General features: G+C 38.8%; 1 protein-coding gene across 1 annotated transcript in view; it reads left to right on the forward strand.

Moving 5' to 3' along the window:
• LOC142377370 (protein phosphatase 1 regulatory subunit 1A-like) overlaps window positions 1-18,751 on the forward strand; it is a 45,881-nt gene extending 27,130 nt beyond the window's left edge. Inside the window, exons 4-8 of the mRNA XM_075461407.1 lie at window positions 5,468-5,505; window positions 5,652-5,715; window positions 7,397-7,579; window positions 9,821-9,949; window positions 16,025-18,751. Of these exons, the coding sequence (XP_075317522.1) occupies window positions 5,468-5,505; window positions 5,652-5,715; window positions 7,397-7,579; window positions 9,821-9,949; window positions 16,025-16,104 (494 nt within the window). The 3' untranslated portion in view covers window positions 16,105-18,751. The remainder of the gene's footprint in view (window positions 1-5,467; window positions 5,506-5,651; window positions 5,716-7,396; window positions 7,580-9,820; window positions 9,950-16,024) is intronic.
• The last annotated feature ends 48 nt before the right edge of the window (window positions 18,752-18,799 follow it).

The following is an 18,799-nucleotide window of genomic DNA, read 5'->3' on the forward strand; positions in this document are numbered from 1 at the left end:
TGGAGTTTGCAATGATTGGGTACTCTTGTTTTGGCTGCCCAGTACATTTTAATGCGTGGGTAATTAAGGCATGCCATGTAGGCTGAAACACCAAAGAAAGATATCACTTCCTCTGGTGTTGTTGTGAGGGTGCTGCCTGTGTTTTGTACCATTCGTTGGTTGGTGTATGATGAGATATCTCCTAGCAGATGGTCATCAACATACTGCTCAAAGTACTGCAATGGGCCCCAGTCAGTACGACTGAGCACAGATGCATCTCGAGGATTAAAGAGGTTTAAAGCAACACTAATTAGTCTGTTCAAGTTTACAATAATGTTTTCAGAGTCATTTCAGTTGTTCATCAATTTGTAACAGGGTGAAAGGTCATTCTGAGTTCACTATGCTTCCCTGCTCAGGCCATAACCACACTAAAAAAAGCTCAGTGGAGCAATCCCTGTCTCTATTGTTTTCTATGATGAACAATTCGCTTCCAACTTATAGGGCCGAGGTAAAAAAAATAGTTAGTGTTGCCTTAAATCTTTATATTATTTGGAAGAACTTCCCTGTAGATGTAACACATTATTATACAGTATATCCCTACATGTTAGTTTTGGCCCAAAGAGCACGACGACTGACTTCCTCTCTCTCTCCATCAGGGGTTTCATTCAGATGCTCCTCCTCTGGCTCCTGTTCCTCCTCTGAACTACCATTTTCAACTGTCTCATCCTCCTTGTGGTCTCTCCCTGGTCTCTCATCATCTGACAAATCAATGTCTGAGTCTCCTTCAATGAATCTTCTCTGCCTCTGTCATAGGACTGCTACCAAAAAGTAAAACAGAGTCCTGACGTACACTACAGTGGACATTCATTTCATTGTTATTTTTATCACAGCAAATATACAGTAATGTTCATGAAAAATCACATATATATTGTTAAAGGGTTCACTTTCAAAATGGAACCAAGAAATAACACTTAAAAAAACTTTTTACACATGAATATCATGCTTTCCTTTCCTCCTGCCATAAAATGTGGTCGTCCCAATTTCGGCCATTTTGACAAGACAGAATCAGGAAGTTCCCAAAGCCACACCCCCTGTCATGTGATATCATTTGAAAAGGCAAGGTCTCCTCTTAAAGAAACAGTAGGTTTTATTAAAGTGTTGTGAAGTACAGGGGAGATATTTGCAAAAACACAATGGCCCTCATTTATCAAACTTGCGTAAGACGAAAAACATGCGTAGGTCGTGCGTACGTTCTTTTCTGTGCAAAGGTTGGCATTTATCAAATCCATCGTGAGCGCAGGAAAGATGAAATCGCCACGACAGGTCTGAAGCCGTGTACGCACTTTTCCATTTTGACTTGCGGTGACTGCAATAGCATACATAAACAGCAGCGTCACTAGTGCGTGCCTCATGAGTCGCAACAAATCCCTTGGTTAAAATTACAGACTTATCACTTCAAAGAAGGTCCATGTTTTATTTGACTTCAACATAAATATAAACATAAATGCAAATTAAATAAATTAAACAAGTACAACTCCGTAATTGGAAGAGTGATGGCTCATTATTCAACCGCCTATTTAAGAGGTGATTCTAGCGGCTCGGTAATGGCGAAACTATGGCAGATTAGGCTTTGTTAGAGGACCTGAACGCGCGCATCAGGCGCGAGAGAGTGTTCCGGGACCGGCAGGATTTCTTTCGGGAAAATGATGAGTGGCTTATGAGCCGTACAGGAGAGGCGCTTTAACAGTGCGCATACGCAAAGACGTAGCTCCGATCAGGCCAGCCACCCTCTCCTCCAAGGCACTCAAATCCAAACCTGGATCGGACCTCCCCCCCCACCCCCTGTTTGTGACATGCTGTGTCGGAGAGCTGCATATCGGACCACTTCTTCCTGATCTTATTGGAGAAAAAGTAAAACATCGTTCAATTTTAGATTTCATTTAATCTGGAGTTTATCACATTTTATTGACCATCACAGTAGGGGAAAATACATAACTCGTCCGGTCTGCGATTTACATCGCCAACGCTGTTGACAGCTGACAGCGTTTCTATGCCGCCTTTCGTCTATCCTGTCGCAAATTCTAGAGGTGCGGCCTTTTGTAGAAGGCGTGGTTAGGATCATTACGATGGATTTCAGCCGCCGGATTTATCAACAGCCGCTCGGTCTTACGATGGGATTGGTGTGGTACGCATGTTCTGTAAATCTCACTTGAGCCTCTGCGTACGACGAGTTCTCCGCTCATATCAACGATGCTTTCTACGACGGCTTGATAAATGAGGGCCAATGTCCACTACAGTGGACAAAAGTCAATGGCCGGGTCTCAGGAGTTCCCTTTGGGTCAGATATTGCAGAACTTTAACATCAATTATCACAGTTATACAGACGATACACAACTTTATGTGTCTCTGTCACCGTACGACTGCAGCCCAGCAGACGTACTGTGTCAGTGTCAGGAGGAAGTAAACACCTGGATGAGAGAGAATCTTCTACAATTGAATTAAGAAAAAACTGAGATCATTCTGTTTGGTATCAAAGAGAAGAGGGTCAGCGTTGGTAAATATCTTGAGACTCGGCCCCTTACAATCACTGATCAAGTTCGTAACCTCAAAGTGTTGATGAACTCAGATCTGACTTTCAGCAGCCACATCAAAGCTGTCACCAAGGCAGCTTTTTACCAACTCAGAAACATCCACAGAATTAAAGGTTTCCTCTCCCAAAAAGACCAGGAGAAACTCATCCATGCATTCATCTCCAGTAGACTTGATTACTGTAATGCTCTTTTAACTGGACTTCCCAAAAAGAGCATTAAACATCTGCAGCTCATCCAGAACGCTGCTGCTAGAGTTTTAACCCGGACTAAGAGATCTGAACACATCACACCAGTTTTGAAATCTTTACACTGGCTTCCAGTCAGTCACAGAATAGATTTTAAAAGACTACTGATGGTTTACAAATCCCAGAATGGTTTAGGCCCAAAATACATCTGTGATATGTTCAGAGAATATAAACCCAGCAGAGCTCTTAGATCCAAGGACTCAGGTCAGCTGGTCCAGTCCAGAGTCCAGACTAAACATGGAGAAGCAGCATTTAGCTGTTATGCTGCAAACAAGTGGAACAAACTGCCAGTGGAGACTAAACTTTCACCAAATGGAGACATTTTTAAATCCAGGTTAAAAACATTTATTTTCTCATGAGTCTATGCATGAAATCTGCACGGTATCTTTTAACTTATCAAGACTGTTTCTTGTTTTTAAATTAATTTGAATTATTTTATTTGTTTCTCTTTATATTCCTTTATGTATTTTTAATGCTTCTTCCACTCCCTGCTGCAATGCTTTTATTTTATGTAAAGCACTTTGAATTGTTTTGTACATTATATATACAAATAAATTTGATTTGATTTGAAATAAGTGATTTAGTTGTTTTGTTACTAATGTCATGTATTAGGTTGATCATGTTGATCAATCAGAGGTCTGTCTTACTGACTGAAGAAATCAGAGCAAGATGTATAAATGTGTGTATGTTTGAATATCTATCTATCTGTCTATAGATATACATATACATTATATATATATATATATATATATATATATATATATATATATATATATATATGTGTATACTGTCAGGAAGAATACAATGTCTGGAGTCAACACGAATTTTCTTTTTAAGACAGCAAAAGTGAGGACTTCATTATCAGACACAAACAGCAGTATCAGCAGTTTTTAATGAAACAGACAGAATTCATTTATCAGTTACTCAGCATTGTCAAATTGTCTAAACATGTTCAGCTCAGAAAGATGTTTGGTTTGTACAATATAATTTTAATAAATATTAACTGACAATTTCCTCTACAAAGTAACATTCACCATCTGAAAAAAGTATTGAATGTATTTTACTTTGTTTAGAAAAGACATTGGTGCAGCCGCCCCGACACCAAGAGGTCATTACAACACTCTTGATTTGTTTTTTTGTTTTTTCCTGACATGGAAACGGGCCTGGAGTGATGTCACAACAAAAGCCGCATTTGGACAGAGAAGTTCTAAGAATGTAGTTCTATGAACGCAGTTCTAAGAACTGTCCACCTCAAATTTCCTTCTATGAACTGCCCTTCCCCAGGGGAATTTTTTCATTTTGCATTCGCTCATGAGCTGGGACCTTGATAAGGACTGATGCGACGGAACCGTCTGTGACAGTGACATGTTTATTTGTGTCCATCCGTGTTGTATGAGTAAACATTTCAGCCGTTATTCTACTGTTTGCGTTGAGCAGATTAGGAACATGAAGATGCGGAAATCTGACAAGGAGCGTAGCTACCAACCACCAAACACCTACGTCATATGTGTTTCTATGAAACCCAGAAAAGACCCAGCCTCGGAGAAGGAGCTAAAATGGTTATCGGAACTGAGGGCCGTGGTCCCTAGTTCCTCTATGTCCGAATGCGGAAAAAAACGGCCCTATTCCTAGAAAGGTTATAGGAACTGCAAATGGTTCCAAAAGTGGGAATGTGCCTAAAGACAGCCAGACTTCCCTTCTTGTGTCTTGTGTTTATAATGTTTTTATAACCTCCAAACTGCATGACCAAGTCACAGATATACTTTTCCAAAAATCCTCGGGTATCAGAATATGTAAGTTGGGATACTGGCACTTAAATGTACAGCTGGATGATTATAAAAAAATAATAGTTCATTAAAAAGGAAGATAGTTTTTTTCTGCTTTGTGGCATAGAACAAAAAAATTATGGAATATGAATGTTAGTTAGAAACTGTATTTTTTCCTCCTAATTACCAAGACTTGAAATAATCATTTTCAAAGATTTTTTACATTACTGTTCTATTTGTGATTTCAACTAAGTCAACTGTAGATTAGATTTCCTTCCTATTTTCACAGCAATGTATACAATCATGTGACACAACCGCAGAGTAAACATTCCCATAGTCCTGATTGACCTCGAAAAAAAATATTTTAGGTTATTTGTGGTTTTCCAGGATGAGGTGATACAGATAGCGTCCAACAAGGAGAACACACAAATTAGAATAAGAAAGAGTGTTTCAGTTCCCATGGGCTTCAGTAAAAGTATTTACAAGAGAAATATGAAAAAGAAATAGAAATACTCATTATGAAATCAATCAGTAGTGACATTTATTAATTTCTTATAATGTTGGGTAGTTTATATTGTTGTATAAGAATGCAGTGAATGTTCAAAAGTATCAACACCACCCCCAGTGTTTGGTAAAAATGGAAACCTTGTGAGTATCAGATAACCATCTGGCTAGAGGTCACCTTTTATCCACTCTGCTCTCCTCTGCTCTGTCTGGACACACAGAAGTGTTCCAACTACACTCACATAGTGAACTGAAAAGACTGACTGCACTATTAAAACTGGTATAAAGACAAATGTAGGGCCTTTGAGTTTTGTTGAAGTGGATCATGTGTTTTCCAGTTTTATTGTTCCCATTACTAACTCGATTGTTTGCTTTGTTACAGAAATAGATGAAGATCGGCTCCCAAACCAGTTGTACAAGGTAATCTAATTTATGCTTCATGAAAGCCAGTTTAATTGCAATGAGATTATAGAAATACAATAACATGAATTGTCTGTGTCTCTATCTCTATTGAAACCATCTTTGTGCTCCCTGCTCGGCTGATATGTAGTGTTGATATTTTCCAGGCAGCCCTGTTGAACTCCCCTCGGCAAAGACGAAAAGGGCAAAAGGGAACACCTACAATGAAAGGTACTTGTCAGCATCACTCCAGTATGTGGGTAGTTGACCTGTTATGGGTTAGAATTTGCTTTTGGCCCCCAAACACCTGCAAAAGGCATGTTTTTGCCTCTATTTATGATTTATATGCTGTAACTTCTTTGCCATGTTGTTCAAGACTCTGATAAACATTTTATAAATTGTGTTATCAGCCTAATCTCTAAATAGCCAGTTTTCTACGGAAGTGTCACAAATTTATATATGTATATACGGTTAAAGAACATGCAAAGACCATTTTTTGGAATAGGCTGTAGCAAACATTTTTCCCTCCCTGTGGCTACATCTTCTTTCATTCAAAAATCCTTTTTAAACACTAATTCCTTGAAGAAGATGAAAGAAAAGTATTGTAAAGAAGCAGAATTCCTGCTAAAAAAAAATGGGTCTGTTTGAGACTCGGGCTTTTGAATCTTTTAATGAAAGCCTGAGGAGCATACAAGAAAAAAGCCTGAGAAATGTTTCAACATGTAATGCTTCATAAAGATTTTTAAGGTCACACTTGTGCAAATCTTATTGTAAGATTACAGTTCCAAGGGATATAAATGTTGTTTTAATACAGAGTGTTTGCAGTAAAACAGAGAAGAGTTCCCAAACAGAATAGAGCAATATCAAGATAGTGTTTTGTAGCTGAATTTGGAACTCTAAGTTAGTTTTTCTGCTCTGTTTTAATACTTTGGAAAACTGAGTTTATAATCAGCATGCTTTAGTTTTTCACTACAGGGAGATTAAAACTATTAAAACTATGGATGAAGCTGGTTGAACAGAGATTAAAGACATAAATGTTGCTTTTTGCACCTTACACCAAATGATGTAGGTGTTAAATTAAATGTTGCCATTTTATAGAAATGCTTAACCTATAATAATTTTTATCTTTTGGGTTCTTCATTTAATTTACACTTTTACTGACTCTCTTTCCATTCATCTCTCTATCTTGTGTGTGATTCATAAAAATCTCTTATTAAAGGTGGGGTAGGGGATCTTTTTCTGGAACATTTTTTTACATATTGCTTGAAATACTCTTCACACCCCCATTGCAACCAATTAATTAAAAGTTTTGACACAAATATGAAAAGTTTTAGTGGCCTCTAGAACGTACAATCTAGGAAAAACAGTATCCAATCATTGTGAACGGACCGTTCACAATGATTGGATACTGATGCGTCTATCAAACTGCAATCTGCTCCTCCCTCCCCCTCCTTCCCCCTGTGCGCGTACCCTGCTCCGTGAACAAATTACGCGTCCAGAAGCTTGGCAGGAAGCTAAACTAGAGCCAGCTTGGCTAGCACCTAGCATTATTAAACGTATAGTTAGCATATACTAAATACTAAATACGGCAACGATCGATGCTTGCTGTCAGAACAGCGCTCGTGCACCTTCGTGCTCGTGCGCGTTCATGTACTCTAGAGGCGTGCCTTCGGGGGGAAAGTGAGGAAAAGGGTTGGGACTTTTTACCTGTGTATTTTCAAAATGCAGCTTCGCTGGACTCAAAATCCAGGATCTCCTACCCTACCTTTAAATTGTTACTCATCCAGTACTCTTCTGAACTAATGTTCTTTCCCACATAACTTCTTTCCTCTCGTCCAACTTCCTTTTTTTCTGTCATTCTCATCTTTTCTCCTCTGCTTCCCTCACACCTTCTCCTCCTCTCTCCTCTCAGAGCTGCAGTTCATGGTGGAGCACCACCTGTACCGGCAGCAGCAGGGAGCTGGGGATGAATGCTCCTCAGAGAGCTGCTTGTCAGACCGGCCCAGTCCCGACTCCGTTCCCGCTGGAGAGGAGCTCCCACACGACGACGAGGCCACCGCAGAGGCCTTTGAGAAACTGCGCTGCCAAATGGAGGGTATGTTTGAGGACTGAGGAACAGGATTTGTGGGCTGGCTACTCATTAATCCGCAAAGCAAACCCATTTAAAATCTACAGCAATATTAACTGAGGTGCAAATAAATTTAGTACTGAACTTGGTAAAATGAGACCTCTTCCTCATGGATTATGTTTTACCTCTAAATTATCTAAGCATTACTTAGACTTGCCACTTGTTAAATTACATTTCAGCATTGCTTTAAAAATAAATGATCCTGTTACTGCTCATAAGATGAAGCTTGTTGTGAGTACAAATTACATGCAGTTAGATAGCATATTCAAGGAGTTACCATGCCCCACAACAGGTACCTCCTCAGGTTCAGATAAATCTGAGGGGTCACAAAATTATGTGAAGAATGTCTGTGCTCGCTTTTAGATATATGTATAATATTTTTGTTTTTGAATTGCTGGGTTAATTGTTATTGGTCTTCATGGGATTGTTTAAGTCTGAGTGAGGAATTATCTTACGTAGCATGACATTTGACATAATGAAGGTGTCTTTCATCAAAAGTAAAAAAAGAGATAAGCTCATTTGTTATAATGTTTTATTTAAGAGCTCATTTGCTACTCATTGACAGGATCATGAATTAAAAAACCCGCTCAAAACTCTATTACTGTGAAGCTACATGTAGTGCTTCGAAAACTGGTAAGAGTTGTCGCCAACTAGGTTTAACAACTTTTAGACACTAATTCTGATCAATTCAGCACCTTTTTGCAAAAAAGCAGCCAGAGTAAAATATAGCAACCTTTTAAAGAAACCTTAATTTCTTTCTGTGCAAGACTATCTGTACGTCATTCTGCTCCTTTCTGCTTCAAGCACAGGAATAAAGACATACTATCTTCATTAGCAAAAAAAAAAAATCAACACAGACATGTGAGTGGTAGAGACAACAAAGACCAAAAGACAACAGAAATGTACTCTGTTGCAACGTAAATAAAAGTGAATGAAAATTAAATTGTATTTTCCAGCACCACTTCTAGTAATGTTTGGTCTGAGATGCTCTGTTCTAGCTTCAGTGTTCTTAAGCCACTCGACCCAAAAGACCCACTGCAGTCTGATTGGTCAAAAATGGAAGAGTTTGAGGCTGTTGTTTTTTTTGTTTTAGTTTAGCTTTTTTATTGTACTAAGATAGCCACTGTGCCATCAATTTGCAGATATACTATACCACTAAATGTAAGTAATTAAAAACATTGTCAACCACGAAGAGTTGTGATGAAAAGCTGACATCATATTCATCTCTGTGTGATAAACAAGAAGCTACACAGTTGGCAGGTAGCCTATATTGGCTTAAAAAGAAAAAAGAATGAGACAGTTTCCGTCAAAAGCCACTACAATTTACCATTTTATGGGAGATGTTTATTGCCACAAGCAGTTTGCAGTAAAATAGAAGCTATTTTCATTTAAGTGACAATTAAGCTGTAATTCCTTTTAAGCTCTATAATGCTGACACAAGGATGTCAGACGATGTAAAGTTTTATGTTAACTAAATGTAATACAATTGAGAGTGGTACTTATCTTTTCTTCAAACTCTCAGCAAGATAGCCAACAGGCATTTTTCCAAAAATATTGGACTGCTCCTTTAAAGAAAACCCTTACATGGTCAGACTAACACCATGGTCGATAGTATCACCTAAAGTGTTTTACCATTAATGATAGAGACAGCTCAGCTCAGGCCAAGTAATTGACTATAATGGGAGGTCCCACTATCAGCACATAATGTACACACTTCAGCAACTGCTCGTGACTAATGCATCATGAGTGGACAGGGCTTTTCATTCTCAAGTACTAATACATAGTGAAACAGTTTCATTTGAATTCATCACACAGAGGTTTTAGTGTTGTGTAAAATGTTGAAAAGCTGTACTCAAAGATTAAAAGATGACCATGCTCAATGGATTATTGACCTGTGGAATCACAAATTAAGTTCCCAGCCGAGATAAAAGGAGCACAGAGAAAACTGGTGGAAACGAATCAATGAACATTAACACCAGTCTTATCGAGCACGGCCTCATTCAGATTCAGCCTTTTAAATTCACTCAAAGGAGTAAATAACCTGCTACTGTAAATATCAGGAGGCACTGATTGATGAGAAAGGGTGGAGCACCTAAAAGAACATATCAGCATTCTCTATGATGAAATGCCTTGCTTCATCTTTGACAGGTCAGCTTTATCTGTCCTCTCTTCTAGTTTATCCTCTATTTGTCTCTCTGCCCCCTGCAGAGTTCTCGAGGGAGAGTCTATTAGAAGCTGCTGGTGGACTTGAGTGCCCCCTCCCCAAGGAGAAGGAGGATTGTTTGAATGCTGGCAGTGTAGCAGATCCTTCATTACAACAGAGGACCGCACAAGCAGGTACATAAGAGTCAGGCAAGCCTTGCTTATGCAGGATTCTTCCCCTCCCGCATCTCCTTCGTGGAATTTCCCTCAGGGGACTCTTAGTCATATGTTCAACAGGCAGGCAGGCTTTATTTATGTATGTTAAACAGTTCACCAGGCTTGGTTTGGTGTCATGTAATCATGGCCTGATAACAAACATCTGTGAAATGGCTTTGATCCACACTTCACAGAATGCTGAAATATCCAGGGAAGAGAAAACACATCCACTGGAAAAATTAGGCTGGCAGTTGTGGTGGTGGGAAGTGATAGTTCATTACTATGAGGAATCACTGTAGATAATCTGTTTATTTAATTTTACTATTCCATTCCCTGTCTATTTTTGCTCTGATTATTGACAGATTATTAAACACTACTCCTTTAGTTTTCACTCTTGCACTTTAAGAACTTTACAGCAATAAGGCTGGCAGATTTATTGTCAACATTCATGATGCTTTTCTCAAAGTATTGTTGATAATAAGAGCTTACTATTACTAAATTTTGCTCTAAGTGTTAGACTGACAAAACTTATCAAGCAGGACATAGTCCAGGAGCATTAGTGTGCACTGAATGAGCCTTTTTCTAATTCTAAACATCAATGTAACCTATCAGAAGATAGTGCAGATATAGCCCTGGCAGTAACTCTAGGTCACCACTTAAGGAGCTAAACCACTTAGCTGGACACCTTACTTTGCAGAGGAGAGGCACTATGTTCTATTAATCCGTCACACTTTGGCTTTGAATTTCTGGACTTGGCAAGGCTTAGAAATGACACCAGCATTTAAATCTCACTATGGCCTCTTGCACAATTCAATAACATGTGGAGCAGTCCAATGCTCAACCAACCTGCACGGTTACGTGTGAATAATTATAACATGACACGCCAGATGGTTTAGTTTGTGGAACCATCTGGAAGCATCTATCAGGGGTTATCTTTGATCAGTTAGATCTACAAACTATCAACAGTGGAACCAGCTGGTAAATCGACCTCTTGGAGATTTATCACCTGGCACCTCTTACTATCCTTAACAATTGGCTGGTAAATCTCAGCTTGATGGAGAAGTGTAAAAACATTTTCAGTCAAGTGAAGCTTTTATTATTCTTTGCTCTTCTTTAGATGAAGAATCATTCTCCAGTTCTAATTTAACTGATTCCAACCATTATTGTTGACCTAAAAAACCACCCAGCTGCCAGTAAAGGACCGCGATTGGCCCTCACAACTGCACAGACAATCATTACAGATGTTTATGTGCCCTGTTTGTCACGGTAAGGTAGTGGAGGCGAGGAAGGAGGACCCAGGTGCAGACACGGAGCAGGAGGCAAAAATTATTTGAAAAAGAAAAACACAATGCAAAGAAATCTTCAGACTGACAAGACTCAAGAAAAGGTACAAGGGGTTAGAAACGGTGACAAATGCTGAGAAAAAAAAACCAGGAGACTAAATACTGTGGGGAAAATGATTAGTGAATGACTGATAACTGAACACAGGTGAAGGGAGTGGAGCTGATGACTAGACTGGAGAGAGACTGAGGCCACATTTACACATAAACGTATTTACACGTATTTAGAGAAACGAATATTTCCCCCCCTCCGTTTTCAATAATAACATCGTGCACACAACATCGTTTTCAAAAAACTTGTCATTTACATCAACCCGCATAAATACGCCATCAAGCGCCATAATAACTATGCCAAACCTATTGGCGGCAGTGTAGGGAAAGGAATAAAGCCATGCAAGCCAATCAAAATCCTCAGAATCGACACCAACAAACATAAAAACGTAAAAATTAGTAGAACTTTAACATCATCCATGATAATCCTGATCAGTAGCCAAACAAACTGTGAACATAAGGCGCTCGCATGATGTTAAGCATTTTCTGGCGCATAATGTGACGTTTAAGAACCTAAAACGCCGTTTCTCCCAGTTGACACGGCAACACATAACCGGCGTTATCAGAAATCTCCACTTTGGCCGGAGGTTTTAGAAATAATCGTTTTCTGTGATAAAAACGGGGTTTTGGTGTAAATGAGAGGCCAAAACGCAGGAAAATATCTGCGTCTTCCTATCGTGTAAAGGCTCTAGCATAGTTGCTGCGTCTGCTCGCGCGAGCGGTGTTGATGACATCACGAGTTCGTGCCCGCCATATATAGTGGCGCAAGTCGTTGCGCCAGTAGTTGCAATTTTCTCCATCACAGAGGATCACGCTGCTACGTGAAGGTTACCACCAGTAGCGGCTCGTGGTCTGGAAAATAGGCGGGGCAGATGATCTGCGTTATCAAAATGCAAGCTTTTATGGAGCATACGCAATAGGCCAATAGTCTATGCAACCATACGCGGGTGTGCGCACTCGCATAAAAGTCTGCCATACAACAAACACAAAAGCCACGTGAAAATGAGCGAAGAGAAAGTTTGTGAAAGGAATTAATACTGCCTACGTTTCAATTAGAGGGAAACTTGTCGCAAAGCATTACCTAGCATGGCTAATTTCATGGCACAATTCAGATACGCCTTGCTGGACTCGTGTTTTTTTGCCTTTTCCGAAAAATGCTTCATGTCACACACACCGACAGTGCTCCAACCTAAGCTAGCAGACAAGTAACCTACTGTACATGTACGAAGCTGTCAACACATTGTTTACTGTCTCAACATTGCTTTGCTCATCAAGCTAAGATATTTCATTAAATCACTCTCAGTTTTCCATTTTGCAAAGACTTCGTTCACAATCACTTAAACTTTGTAAGATAGCAACTATAAAGTAAAGTCTTTACCTACCACAAACGTGAATCCGGATTAAACAGCCAATATCTTTCATCAAATCCGACATAGTTATCCGTTTTATCCAACAAGTTTGTAGGGGAATTTGGCGGCTCTGAAGTTCCCACTGGCTAGATGGGCGGAGTAATATTTCTTAAACCCTTTGAGTCCTTTCCATGTCCAGGGCAGATCATACACCTGCCCCAATAGCATCTATACAGGCGCGCTAAATGTTACATGATATTATGCTACGTAGGGGCCTACAGTGATTCTGATTGGTAGAATGTGCTCGAGAGTTCGGCGGGGCCGGGCTTAGCTGAGAGCAGACCAGGCATCTGCCCTGGCCAGTGGCCATAGATCTAACGTTAAGCAGCCACACTGGAGGTAGGCTATATTTCAGCGACAATAAAAACAGATTCCACTCGCAAAGTCCGTCACAAGCCACAATATGGTGTAATACGATTCCCACTGTGATTGAAGTTGAAATAAATATTTTATCTATAATTTATAATTATCTATATTTTATCTATAAAAGAAAGGTTGGGGTGTGGAAGGTGGGGCTCTGCCCATCCTGCCCAAATACAGCGGCCGCGGCTGGTTACCGCTACTCTACAACCACGAAAGTGGAGAAGAAAACAATGAAGAGCAGGAACACTGTCATTAATGATACTGCTGCAGTATTCGGATAATTAAAATTTTTTAATTCATTTAATAGAGGTGATGGTCTGAAGCCCCCGGCATCACCACTTTTTGTTGTCTCTGCCCTCTTCTTTGCCTTCACGTATCTGTCCCGTAGCTTCTTCCACACATTGTTACAGAACTCTCCCTCTTTCCCCAAAATTCTGCCAATCTCTGTGCTCCAGTTTTGGGAGTTTACGTGGTCCCTGTGCTGTTTCACTGCAGTTTCGTACAGCTGCCTGTACAAACGCATCTCCTGACTGAGCCTGGTCTCACAACGGTCCATCCGGTTTTTCGTTGGTGGCGCCGCCAAGTTACAAAAATTGACTGGTGCACGACAACGCGCTGCGCCGTCTTTTCAAGGGAAGCGCCAGGCCTGATACATCATTTTGACGTCACGGTCCGCCACCGCCGTGACAGACGCGTCAACCATGCTTGCGCCTTTAACGGGGCCTGAGGAAGTGAGTGAGGAAACGACAGAACCTAAACAAGAAACAGAATGAAAACCAGCCTCAAAAAAACATCAAAACAACAGAACATGACACTGTTTGCACAGGCCTATACATGCAGGATCCTGGTGGGCATGGTTAAGTCTATAGGAAGACAGTTCACTTGGGGTACCATAGAATAGTCTTGTCCTCAACCTCATAGGAAGAATAACCTCAATAAGAATCGGACCATACTTTCACCCACATGTAATGTGGATCTGCAGCACTGAGTCTACAGCTGTTCAAATATCATCCACAAAAAGCATGTCAGGTACTTCACCTTGTATGTTCTCATCAGGTTATTCAATTCAATATTTTTAATCTTTGTATGATAACATGAAATTGAAAATACTTTCAAAAACAAAATAAAGGCAGAAGAATTAAATCAAAAGCTACCCCTTCTGGAGTCAAGTAAAACCACAGAAGAGATGTCAAAGATGACAGAGATGTGGCATGCTCGATCTTTTCCGGCAGACACCTGGTCACCCCTAGTTTCCAATCTAAATTGACGGTCCAGTGTTTTCTATACTATTCTATACTAAAGATACCAAAGGAATCCGTGAAGCTCTTTTCCTTAGTATTAAGAGGATTCAAGCAGCTCTTACATGGCTTCTACCCTTAGATTAATATTTTTTTTTCTTTTCTTTCGTGAAGTAGATTTTATACCAGTTCCTTATCAGATCTCAAACCTGCATCTGTCTGATAGTGTTAATTCCTTTAGATTCAATTTGAATCCGTAATTGGCTAAATGTTGTGCTGTGACATGCCAAAACACAATACATATACACATAGAGCCTCAGGCCAAAAATTCAAAGCCACCAAGCCCACACAAGACTTTATTCAGATCATACACACGTCATGGAAACATTATAGTCAGACTAAGCCCAATGTTCCAGAAAAAGGTAACAATGCGGTCTAACTACAGATTGTAAAATATGCTTTGAAATAAGGTTTGTCTACGGAAGAATATACATAACAATTTTACAATAAATGATAAAAAATTGTGCAATACCTATTTGTTCTTCTACTGTTCTCTGTGATCAAGCTCCTGTCACACTTCTGATCATGTTTTCACACATTCCAATTGCAACATGGTAATGTCGACAGTTGCCACTGTTGACTAAGATGTCTGGTTCACATCCCTGCACTAACTTTTCCTTTGTCATTTTGCTTTTCTTCCTGTGTGATTACCCATTTTTCTACAAGAAAATGCACAGCTCAGGTTAGAATGAATCTACATGGTGATGTTAACATGTTAGAAAATACATAGTATGGGTTGAAAAAGCTATATCCATTGTCACAGACTACTGAGTTGTATACTCACTGGTCACAGTCTCCATTCTGGAGACACAAAACAATTGCCCAAAAATACAGTCAACTCACAAATTGGCAACCTGGATTTTTAAACTACATATTGGATGTGTGGACAAACTGCATGTTTTACAAACTGCAGAAAGGCTTGACTGAAAGTAATCCCTATCAATCATGTTATCTGTTCTACGCGCACATTTGAGATCTGCCAGCAGAAGTTGGATTTCAGATTAAATGGTTTAGGGTCAGGATGGAGCACCTTTCCACTGGCTTGTGTGGAAGAAAGGGTGTGTTCACTTGTGCTTTACAATGTAACCTTTATGAAACAACAGGTAAAATACATATTACTATTGTTTTTGTAATACGCAAAAACAGTAGACAAAATTGTTTCAGAAATATTACTGCATCTGGGACTGTTATTGTGACTTTTACACAAGTGTGACTCAAGTGCTCATTCAATCATAACTCAAACACCACAGTTACTATACACAAAGAGAAGCATGTCAAGCGTTAGCTTCACATTGAATGACAGAATTTCAGAAAATATAATGGAAAATTAACTTTAACGAACAGATGTCGGCTTCTTTTCACCTTTTTTTTTACCAAATAGATCTCTTACACTATGACGTATGAAATTAAATGGCAACTTTATCATTATGACAATCTTTGTTCATATGCAGAAAAACAGAACAGCAGAAATAATGAGAAATGCAGGCCAGTATTTATTCATAGTTTATTTGCATCCATCTAAGTTAATTAAAAACACCAGTCAGCCTCCTCTCTACCACTCTCAGTGTTTTATGTCTTTGTCTATATTTTCAGAGTCAAAAGAAGGAGTCTTCAGTGCAGATCAACCAGTAGAGGAGAAGATGAAGAAATGCAGCTTGGAGAAAGAGAAATAGACCAGTTCTCTGTACAACACAATACCACTCGGTCTGCTCTGTCAGCCTAACACAGTGACTAAAGACTGTGTCAGCAGATTCATTTTTGAGAAATGTCAGGGCATCTCTATTCCTTTACAGTCAGGCCTTAGTAACCACCTCGAGAACAAATATTTCTACATTTATTTTGTGAGAAAAATTCTGTGTAAAGGGACAATTATATAAACATATTTATTTGTTACAGCTTTCCCTGCACTAAACTAAAACTAGCCTACTGTATGTATGAACTTCAGGTGGTCTTTTCCCATCGCAGCCACACAATCATTACCATACTCTTCCACAACTGACATGCTTAATGTCCTCTTTAGTGGCTGCAAATAGTTTGCTTGTAATTGTTTTAGATATTTTGCACATGTGCCATGACTTCAGCAATTATAGTTCCATCTCAAAGCAATAAAATTGCATCTGTACCTCGTGAAAAAACTAGAGCCGAAACCATCAGTCTAAATACAAACACCATCCCCCAGTCCCCTCTGTTTGGTTAATTGTTAATTTGTTGGATTGTACAAGGTGGATTGACACCTTTCATTATATTATATTTTTATATTTGTGCACTAATGGATTGGACATCTACAAATACGGTACACTCTTAATACGTCCAACTGAAATTTACAAGCTGCTTCAACACATTAAGCTATGAAAATTGGCTTAATGATAAATCAGTTTGACAAATGGCTCAAAATTAATCAGCAACTATTTAGATAATGGACTTCCAGTCTGTTTCACACACATCTGACACGACTGTGATGTTACTTGTTTAATCAAACCAAGTATCTGCACAGCAGGTGTAATAGCTTGTGTTTTCTCTGGAGTGTATTTTCTGCCTCCAATTTACTTTCTAGCATTTCATACTTCATAACTACAGTGCTTGTGTTTTACTGTTATGAATGCTTCCAAAAATGTGGATGACCAACAACTCAGTACTGTGCCTGGATGTGTCCTGTGTGGCACGAATGGAGCACAGGAGCTCTTGCTGCAAACTGGCTGCTTACACCTTCTGTGTAGAAACAATTATTTTGTGGTTTTGGACAGAACAAACATTAAAAAATGGCGTTCTGCTTATTTTCTAATCATTTAAAGAATAAAACTATTAATGAGTGGATAAAAAAAAAGAGCTGCTAATCACAATGATTATGTGTTTCAGCCCAAACTGCATCTGTACCTGCTGTGCAAAAAATCTTCTGGGAAGACCAATTTATAGAACCCTACAGAAAAAAATATTTGATATTTCTTTTGTTTTATGGTATGAAATACATTTTGGAGAACTCTTTTCCACATGACAAATTAAATAATTTGATGTATGAACAGATCTTTACACATCATTACCACTCAGCCTTACTGCTATATTTTTTTTTTTTACCAATTACCAGTTGTGTTATTACAACAAAAAGCATCTATGGCAACCCAAAAAGCATTTTTTTCTCGTCTGCAGTTCAAAGTATTTTTGCCATCATAAACAAGACATCCTAAAAACACACCAGAACTCCTTTGATTTGAAACAAGATCAGTTTTTACTCGTTCTTTAATGGATTTTCAATCAATGGAGACTAAAGGCTCAGGCTGCTGTCAATCAAAACAGACAAGCTGATAAGACCCCATATGAACAGAAAATTTCTGCATTTTGGATATTTCCTGAGAAACCTTTATAGTTTCTTTTAGTTGTAAGGAAAAAAATGTAATGTCTAGTGGAAAAAAATTACTCTGCAGTTTCAGTTGGACTTCATTTTACAAAAAATTAAATGTATTTTTCTCTTGAAACAGAGTAGTAGGTTAGAAAATACACCAATTAACTACGCAGACATGTCTATTTACAGAAACACACAGCAGACTGTTCGCAGTCAAACCATGTTACGTTATGAATATGTAGCTGACCAGCAGGGTTTGTTACAGAAGGCTGCTTCTGCAGATTGATTTACATATTTTAAATTAACTAGGACAAATCCTATCTCGAGTGAACAAATTGAGTCCTCATTTTAGACACATGAATGCTTATTGGAAATCTGAACCCTGGCCATTAAACACTGTCTTGCATGGCACTGAATTGATGACTTTTTTTCATCTGAATCGAAGGTGTTTACTGTGCTTTACTTTGTACAAAAACAGATTCAAACAGCCAATTAAACATTCAAATCCTGGACACAAATTTTAATCACTGCATTCTCTTTTCATATTTGTTTTGTATATATTAAATAAACTATAACGTCAACACCACACGCTTAAGATGTTTGTCATCTCTTATCTGAATCACTGAAATGGCAGTCTCATGTAGATTTTGTGACAATCCTTCCATAACCTTCACATAATACTTGAAATGTCTTAAAGAAACTAATGAACAAAACCGAAATAGAAAACTGAAGTCACCTTAGTATTGATGTCACTCAGTTTGTCTCCCAATTACAACAGTAGCCAGTTTCTCCACAATGAACAATTCCTGTGTAAGCTTTTTATTGTTTTTCTTCTGCTGTATATTTATGGACCATGTAATGTTTGTTGTGTTTTTGAATGGTAACAGTGTACTTTACATTAATTTAATCTGGGGAGATTTTGTTCCAGTTTTACTTGAATTGATAGTTTCTTTGATACAATAAAATGTTTAAATTGCTGATGAGTTATTCTCATCTTTCATGCTTATCCAGGAGCATTTTATCAATGCTAT

The sequence above is a fragment of the Odontesthes bonariensis genome, chromosome 3 (assembly GCF_027942865.1).
Source record: "Odontesthes bonariensis isolate fOdoBon6 chromosome 3, fOdoBon6.hap1, whole genome shotgun sequence".
Lineage (NCBI taxonomy): Eukaryota > Metazoa > Chordata > Actinopteri > Atheriniformes > Atherinopsidae > Odontesthes > Odontesthes bonariensis.